At 55.2% G+C, this 8,173-nt stretch overlaps 1 protein-coding gene across 1 annotated transcript; it reads left to right on the top strand.

The window, feature by feature from the left end:
* Positions 1 to 1,508: 1,508 nt before the first annotated feature.
* LOC146758941 (uncharacterized) lies at positions 1,509 to 4,594 on the top strand. Its single transcript, XM_085511947.1, has 3 exons — positions 1,509 to 3,569; positions 3,834 to 3,903; positions 4,068 to 4,594. Exons 1-3 carry the CDS (start codon positions 1,509 to 1,511, stop codon positions 4,232 to 4,234), a joined length of 2,298 nt encoding a protein of 765 aa, XP_085368073.1. The 3' UTR covers positions 4,235 to 4,594.
* The last annotated feature ends 3,579 nt before the right edge of the window (positions 4,595 to 8,173 follow it).

Here is an 8,173-nt window from a genome sequence, read left to right as displayed (position 1 = left end):
GTTTTGCTGCCCTGCTCAGCAGGAAGTACCACAACACGGAGGAAGTAGGAGGGAGGAACTTTCAATCAGTTCAAGCCTGTGCATTCCTGGGTCCCAGTCTTGTTTCACTTGTCAATTAGCACCTTCTGAATGGGGACCCCATCTGTGACACCAATTAAATGCTGCAAGCTGAAGAGGATTGCATTTCAAGCCAGGGGCATGTTTGACAAGCCAGGAGTTGAAGGAGGGAAGATTTAGGTTGGATGTGAGGGAAGGTCTTTGCTACTAGAGTGGTGAGGTGCTGGAACAGCTGCTCAGAGAGGCTGCGGATGCCCCATCTCTAGACGTGTACAAGGTGTCTGATGGGGCTCTGGGCAGCCTGGTCTGGTATTAAACATGGAGGCTGGTGGCCCTGTCTGTGGTGGGGGAGGTTGGAGATTCATGATCCTTGAGGTCTCTTCCAACCCAAGCCATTCTGTGATTCTGTGTGATTCTGTGAAAATGCAATTGATGTGAGAAGCTGTTTCTCAGTATTTTGACAAAACTTAGCTCATAACCTCTTTATTCAACAGTGGCCTAAATAATTCACATTCCTTTTAAGTCCCCAAGTTGATAGCTAATTAGGCAAAGGTCTACTCCGAAACATATCCTGAAATTTATGTGCCTTGGGGCAGCCATGAGCTGTTTAAGAAATAAACTGACTGCAGGAACTGGGAAATTAGGTATTGTGGACACATAATGAAGCTTCAACTCTGCAGCTGGTTCATTCACCTTGTCCCCAGCTCCAGCATGAAGCCCCTCCTCTGGGATGCACTCCTTCCCAAAGTGATCCTATGAGGACTTCACACAGACTGCAGTTTGTCAAGAATCAATCTGGATTCAAGCCAAGGAGAAAAGTTATTCTGGCACAGACTGCTCCATCATGAGTCTCATTATGAGGTGCAGCTCCCACCACAACTCTTGCTCCACAGTGTGCTCATCTCTAGAGAAATAAGCTGCGTCCAGCACTTTGCTCCTCAGGTGGCTCTCCACGGATTGCAGCCTCAGTCCTTCAGGCCACATCCATCTACTCCAGCACAGGCTCCTCCACAGAGCGCGACAGATCCGTGCTCTAAACGGGTCCTGGAGAACTGCAACACGAAGAAAGGGCTGAGGTGCGGACGAGCCGCTTGGGCCGGGGGTACTTGGCCAGGCTGGGCAACGAGACGAGGACAGGGGCCGCTCCGTGCCGGACGCGGCCGCTTCCAGCCGGTTCCACGGCCCCAGCGCAGCCGAGGGCGAGCCCGTCAGCGACAGCGATGGCGCCGCTGGGAAAGGTCCGGTGGCGGCCGTGGAGATGCCCGAGGGGAGCCCCGCGCCGGGGCTTTGTGACGCGGGCCGGCATCGAACCCGAAGGCCGTTGTGACGCGGGGCTGCCTTGAGGGGTCAGCGTCCCCTGGAGGGAGTGCCGCTCACTCTCAGGACAGCGGCTCCGTGAGGAGGCAGCAGCTCCTGGGTGCTTCCCTGTGCCTCTGTGCGAGGACGCGGAGATGAGCGAGAAGCGCGAGAAGGACGACTCCCAGCCCAACGCAGGGCTGCCACGCGTGCAGGAACGCCGCCAGGTGAGGCAGGCGGAGAGCAGCGGGGCCGGGCTCGGCCGGGCCGCCGGTGGCGACCTGGCCACCTCCATCTCACGCCTCCTTCTCCCCACAGGTGGGCCGCACGGCGCCGCGAGCGGTGCCGCCGGGCAGCCGGAGCCCGGGCTCGTCCCTCCACGGCGTCCATCTGCCGCCGCTGCCCGGCCCGGAGAGCTCGCGGGCCTCCGGGAGCCGCCGCGCACAGGTAGGGAGCCCGAGGGAGGCGAGGCCGAACGTCTTCCCGCGTGGCGCGGGGACCGCCCACATGAGCGCTGCCCTCGGTGCTCCGTGGGGCGGGAGCGGGACGGACCGCGCTCACCTGGTGTTTCTCCTCGGCTTCTCTTGCAGGCGGGCGGGTGGCAGTTCACGCTGTCGGTGAGCCGCAGCAGTGCCGGCGGGCAACGGAGACAGCCTCAGCCATCCTTGCTGCCTCACTTAAGGCGGCCAGGGATGCCGGCAGCTGCACCCCGGCGTTCTAATGTCTGTAAGCTGCCTGCTCTGCAAGCAGCAGCCTGCGCACCTGCTGCGCGAGGCAGAGAATGCACCAGCGGCATTAGAAGCGTCAGACTCCCAACACTTCCCCGAAGACCTCAGGTGTCCAGTCGCAACACCGGCTGGACAAACCCTGTGAGCGTGCCCAGGCTTCTCGTGCCCCGAGCGGCAGCAGACGGTGCCAGCGCTGCCGGCGCTGCTCAGGGAAGACTGGGCGTATGCTCTGTGACATCCAGGGCTGAGGGACAGATTCCTGCCCCTGGTGGTTCCCGAACCAGTGATGCTGGAGTGCAGGTTGAGCTGCAGGAGCTGGAAGAGGCTGCTGAGAAGGAATCCACGGGACAGTCATCTGGCAACCTGTGCAGCGCATCTCTTGCCTTACCTGTTGAGGCAGGCACTGTATGTGCAGCTTCTCTGACTGTAGACCTTGAGCCTGAAGGACACCTCGAGCCCTTGCCAGCAACCAATCCTGAAGATGAGGAGAACTCAACCTCTTCCAACACTGAATGCTCCTCTGCCTCTGATGATTCCCCAGCTAGGGATGTTCTAGTCCAGGATTCGCAGCAAGAACTAGGAGAGAGTGCTGGGATAGAAACGGCAGGAGAGTCATCTGGCACCCTGCAGGTTGCATCTCTTGCCCCATCTGATGAGGCACACGCTGTGTGTTCAGCATCTCTCCTGGAGCCTCTGTCTGCATCACATGTAGATACAGAAGAAGATTCAGAAAGCTCCTATTCTTCTGAGTCTGCATGCTCTGCAGTGGAGGCCAATGCAGCCGCACTCCTCTTGTCAGTGTCTGAGGGAGGAGAAAGAGAAGAACCATCTGTGGCCATGCCTGAAGCTCTGGAAGAAGCAGGGAGTTTCCAGGATCCTGTAGGATCCCACAGGAGGGCCTGTGGGTGCCCTCATATGATCCCAGCACTCCGAAGAATTCTTGATGAGGACAGAAATGAGCGGATGTTGTCACACTGGAATATTTCCTGGCCAAGGAGTGTGATGAGCCCCAGTCAGCTAAGACTACAGGCAAGAGGTGATGCTTTCAACACTGCTAGCGCTACTCAGGGCATGCCAGCCATCCGGCCCACAACATCAAGGGGTCATACCTCATTTCTTGACTCTGGTGATTTCCAATTGTTGGCTGGTAGACTGCCACTTGTGCAAGAAGACTCCAGCGATGACAGCAGCAGTTCTTCTAGCACTGCTGAGAGCATGCTGAATACCAGAGACACTGCAGAGACAGATGAGGGCATCCACCTGCCCTCCCGTCTTTGCACTTCAAAAGTGGATGCTGTGGAGGAAGACTGGGATTATTACTCCGAGGAAGATACTTCATCAGAGGCAGTCAGTTTAACACCCAGCACATCTGATAATTCATCAGTTGATGTGGAGACCACATCTTCAGCATCATCTGTGGCTGCAGATCCCAGGCCTGAGGAGCAGGTGTCAGCATGTGTGGGAGCAGATGTGGGCCCTCAGGACGAGGTGAGCAAGGCGTGTGTGGTTGGTACCAGGCATGAAATTGAGGCAGAGGCAGGAGAGGTGCCTGCAGCTTGCGCTGTGGCAAGATGCCTGGTGCTGTCTCCTTTCCAGCCAGCTCCACGCATTAGGGTGGAGAACCCTTCTGTTACCCCTGCCTTACCTTCAAGCAAAGGGGCCTGGAAAGGCAATCCGTTCCTTGGGCGCGTGGCACCCACAGCATCACCGGGCAGTGACAGACTGGGTTGTGGTTTTGTTCTCTCCACACAGGTTTCTGCAGAGGCCAGAAAACGTGCACAGAGCTCCGTGTGCTTCAGAGATGCATCGGAGGATGGCCCAGGTACGTCCCCGGGCAGAAAGCCATGCCCACCAAGTGGCACGGAGGCCAGCGGCGTTCTGTGCCCTGCCACATGCAGTGCAGTCCTCCCAGGGAAATTCCATGGTGGTGGGTGGCAGGCAGGGCCGTGCCTCTGCCTCTTGCCTACAGCTCTCTGTCCCCAACAGGTACCACTGACGCACCACACGCAGCGGCTCGCCGCCGGATGCCAGCTGTCATCAGGATGGCGCTTCGGGCTCTGCGCAGAGTTTGCACCTGCAGCTGCATCAGGGGACAGGAAGAGGAAAGGCACGAGGCTGCAAACACCAGGCAGCTCCCAGAGACAACAAACTAAATCACAGAATTGAAGAATGACCTGGATTGCAAGGGACTTCAGGGATCATGAAGTTCCAAACCCCCCTGCCTGGCAGGGCCACCAACCTTCCACAATTACTAGATCAGGTTGCCCAAGGTCCCATCCAACCTGGCCTTGAACACCTCTAAGGACGGGGCATCCACAACCTCCCTGGGCAGCCTGTTCCAGGGCCTCACAACGCTCCTAGTAAAGAACTTCCCCCTAACATCCAACCTAAATTTACCCTCTTTCATCTTAAGTCCATTTCCCCTTGTCCTGTAGTTGTAGAATAGCTCCCAGAGATGAAACACCCAATCCTGTATATGTAGAAATCTGATTAAACCTTATCCCTTAACCCTATCCTGGCTGAGTGCTGTCTGGTCTGTGCACGTTTGGTCTCTGTGCAGCTACTGGGATCAGAGAATGGAGCAGTGGATCCCCGTGTCAGTGATGGCAGCAAGTGCAGAGAGCGTGGGCGTGCAAGGCACGGTGATTTCTCGCTTGCAAAGTGTGAGCTGGCTGAGCTGGTGTGTGTGTGTGAGGTGGCCTGTGATGAAAGGCTTGAGGGCCTCTGAAGCCCTGGTGGGAGAGTGCTGTTGTGTCTGTAACCAGGCACCTGGCTAGAGGAGACCAAGAGTGTCCCAGCTGGATCGGGGCTCCTCAGGTGCCACACTATGTCGTCTTGGGTATTCCCATAAAGACATCATTCCCCCATATGAGGATGTCATCAGCATAGGGACAAACCTGGACACTGTGGTCCAACGTAACCTTCTCCATCCTCCGTGCCTATGCTCTGAGCGCCAGAGTGGGCGAGTGTTTGTATCCCTGGGGTAATCAGCTGAATGTGCACTGCAGTCCCTCAAGTAAGTGCAAACTGACTGTCCTCTGCCTTCCTCAAGGGGACCATAAGAAACCTGTCTTAGACATCAAGAGCAGCCAGAAAGGCAGAAGCCTGTTCCTGTAGAGCAGCAATCAATTCTGAAACATTTGGGACAGCTGTTGCTGAAGGGGCAGTGTTCGCATCCAGGCACCTGTGAGTCTCCCATTTTCCATTAGGCTTCCACACCTGTCATACAGGAGAGTCATCAGGAGAGTTTGCAGGTGCTATTATCCCTTGATTGTGTAATTCATCTACTATAGGATGGGCTTCATGTCTGTTGTCTTGGACAGAAGTAGGGCTGGGTATATACACAGTAGTCTATGAGTTGGACTAGCCGAATGGGGAACTGGGGGGAGACTCCCTAAACTACACCATCATCCACAACTTAACAGTTCTCATGTGCAAGGGTTAATGAGTATCCATGTGTCCCATCTCCCCCCTTGCTTAACACACACTGGAATGGCAGTTTCCCACTCCAGTCCCTGGATTGAACGTAACTCACGAGGGGAAAGCAGAAGGAGTTAGCTCTGATGTGGTTTTGATGTGTAGGGTCTGCTCCTAGGGAGCAGACGGAGGGAGAGTCTTGCCTGGTTTGCCCTTCCAGTTGTGGAAAAGAATTTCTAAATCCTTGCTGGTTTGGTCAGTCATAATGGACCTGGAAATCCCCAGCTCAAGGCCTTTTACTCATGGTTCTTCCTGCCCAATAAGCTGCCCTCTGGGACAGGGGTTGTGGGGCTTGATTGTTCCTGGTGGTTAGGAAGAAACCTTCTGCCTTCTCACTTAACAGTACACAGTTCCCCCCCCAATAGGGAAACTCTACACATATTCTGTCTCCATCTGCTTAGCATTCCTGTTATACTTCTCCAGTGAGTACATTGTTTCCTTGCTTGTAATGGTCAGCTGATGTCCCCTGTGCTCCTCATCACAGTTGTATTCCACCTTAATTTGAGGTCTCACTAGCCTGGAGGGATGAATTTTCTGAGCCTATCCTGAGCCTGTGCTAGTTGGGTGCTGGGATAGAGCTGAGGCAGAAGGCCCCTCCTTTTCCTTCCCCAAGCACTTCATCAGCACTTCCAGTTACTGAGACTGCTGCTGCTCCTCAACCAGCTGCTCTTGTAGTTTTCCTACTGTCTCCTGCAAGGAGGAGGTAATGCTGGCTCCTGAGAATCATTGCTGCCCACGGCACTCCGGAGCTGTGACCAGCACTGCCCCGAGTACTGCACAAACTGATGCTTTCCCTTTTCTTCAGTAATATTTCCATTCTGCCCTTAAGTCTGCTGCCCATTCACATATTGCCTGTGGGTTCTACCAATTATGTCTTGCCCAGTCAAGCCCCAGCAGAGCAAGACAAGAACTGAAGTCCCACAACATTTTCAAAATACGCTCCAGGCTATTAGAATTGCCCATCCCTCCTTCCGTGCTTAGTATCAGCTACTCAGGTTTCATTGCCCCACTCAGGGGAGAGTACCTATGACATGAAAAGGGAGGAACTTTTAATCAACTTTAGTTCAACACAGTACCGGCTACTCATGAGTTCACCCATCTGCTGTGGTTTTGCTGCCCTGCTCAGCAGGAAGTACCACAACACGGAGGAAGTAGGAGGGAGGAACTTTCAATCAGTTCAAGCCTGTGCATTCCTGGGTCCCAGTCTTGTTTCACTTGTCAATTAGCACCTTCTGAATGGGGACCCCATCTGTGACACCAATTAAATGCTGCAAGCTGAAGAGGATTGCATTTCAAGCCAGGGGCATGTTTGACAAGCCAGGAGTTGAAGGAGGGAAGATTTAGGTTGGATGTGAGGGAAGGTCTTTGCTACTAGAGTGGTGAGGTGCTGGAACAGCTGCTCAGAGAGGCTGCGGATGCCCCATCTCTAGACGTGTACAAGGTGTCTGATGGGGCTCTGGGCAGCCTGGTCTGGTATTAAACATGGAGGCTGGTGGCCCTGTCTGTGGTGGGGGAGGTTGGAGATTCATGATCCTTGAGGTCTCTTCCAACCCAAGCCATTCTGTGATTCTGTGTGATTCTGTGAAAATGCAATTGATGTGAGAAGCTGTTTCTCAGTATTTTGACAAAACTTAGCTCATAACCTCTTTATTCAACAGTGGCCTAAATAATTCACATTCCTTTTAAGTCCCCAAGTTGATAGCTAATTAGGCAAAGGTCTACTCCGAAACATATCCTGAAATTTATGTGCCCTGGGGCAGCCATGAGCTGTTTAAGAAATAAACTGACTGCAGGAACTGGGAAATTAGGTATTGTGGACACATAATGAAGCTTCAACTCTGCAGCTGGTTCATTCACCTTGTCCCCAGCTCCAGCATGAAGCCCCTCCTCTGGGATGCACTCCTTCCCAAAGTGATCCTATGAGGACTTCACACAGACTGCAGTTTGTCAAGAATCAATCTGGATTCAAGCCAAGGAGAAAAGTTATTCTGGCACAGACTGCTCCATCATGAGTCTCATTATGAGGTGCAGCTCCCACCACAACTCTTGCTCCACAGTGTGCTCATCTCTAGAGAAATAAGCTGCGTCCAGCACTTTGCTCCTCAGGTGGCTCTCCACGGATTGCAGCCTCAGTCCTTCAGGCCACATCCATCTACTCCAGCACAGGCTCCTCCACAGAGCGCGACAGATCCGTGCTCTAAACGGGTCCTGGAGAACTGCAACACGAAGAAAGGGCTGAGGTGCGGACGAGCCGCTTGGGCCGGGGGTACTTGGCCAGGCTGGGCAACGAGACGAGGACAGGGGCCGCTCCGTGCCGGACGCGGCCGCTTCCAGCCGGTTCCACGGCCCCAGCGCAGCCGAGGGCGAGCCCGTCAGCGACAGCGATGGCGCCGCTGGGAAAGGTCCGGTGGCGGCCGTGGAGATGCCCGAGGGGAGCCCCGCGCCGGGGCTTTGTGACGCGGGCCGGCATCGAACCCGAAGGCCGTTGTGACGCGGGGCTGCCTTGAGGGGTCAGCGTCCCCTGGAGGGAGTGCCGCTCACTCTCAGGACAGCGGCTCCGTGAGGAGGCAGCAGCTCCTGGGTGCTTCCCTGTGCCTCTGTGCGAGGACGCGGAG

Source organism: Coturnix japonica, chromosome 11 (assembly GCF_054131305.1).
Source record: "Coturnix japonica strain WE chromosome 11, WE-NBRP24, whole genome shotgun sequence".
NCBI lineage: Eukaryota > Metazoa > Chordata > Aves > Galliformes > Phasianidae > Coturnix > Coturnix japonica.
The sequence above is the reverse complement of the archived record's forward strand: the minus strand, read 5'-3'. Positions and strand labels throughout refer to the sequence as shown.

Bases quoted from the DNA above. Each gene is read 5' to 3' on its own strand.
- LOC146758941 (XM_085511947.1), top strand. From the start codon at position 1,509: ATGAGCGAGAAGCGCGAGAAGGACGACTCCCAGCCCAACGCAGGGCTG. The intron at 3,570-3,833 runs GTGAGCAAGGCG...CTCTCCACACAG, and splicing joins ATGTGGGCCCTCAGGACGAG to GTTTCTGCAGAGGCCAGAAA. The intron at 3,904-4,067 runs GTACGTCCCCGG...TGTCCCCAACAG, and splicing joins TGCATCGGAGGATGGCCCAG to GTACCACTGACGCACCACAC.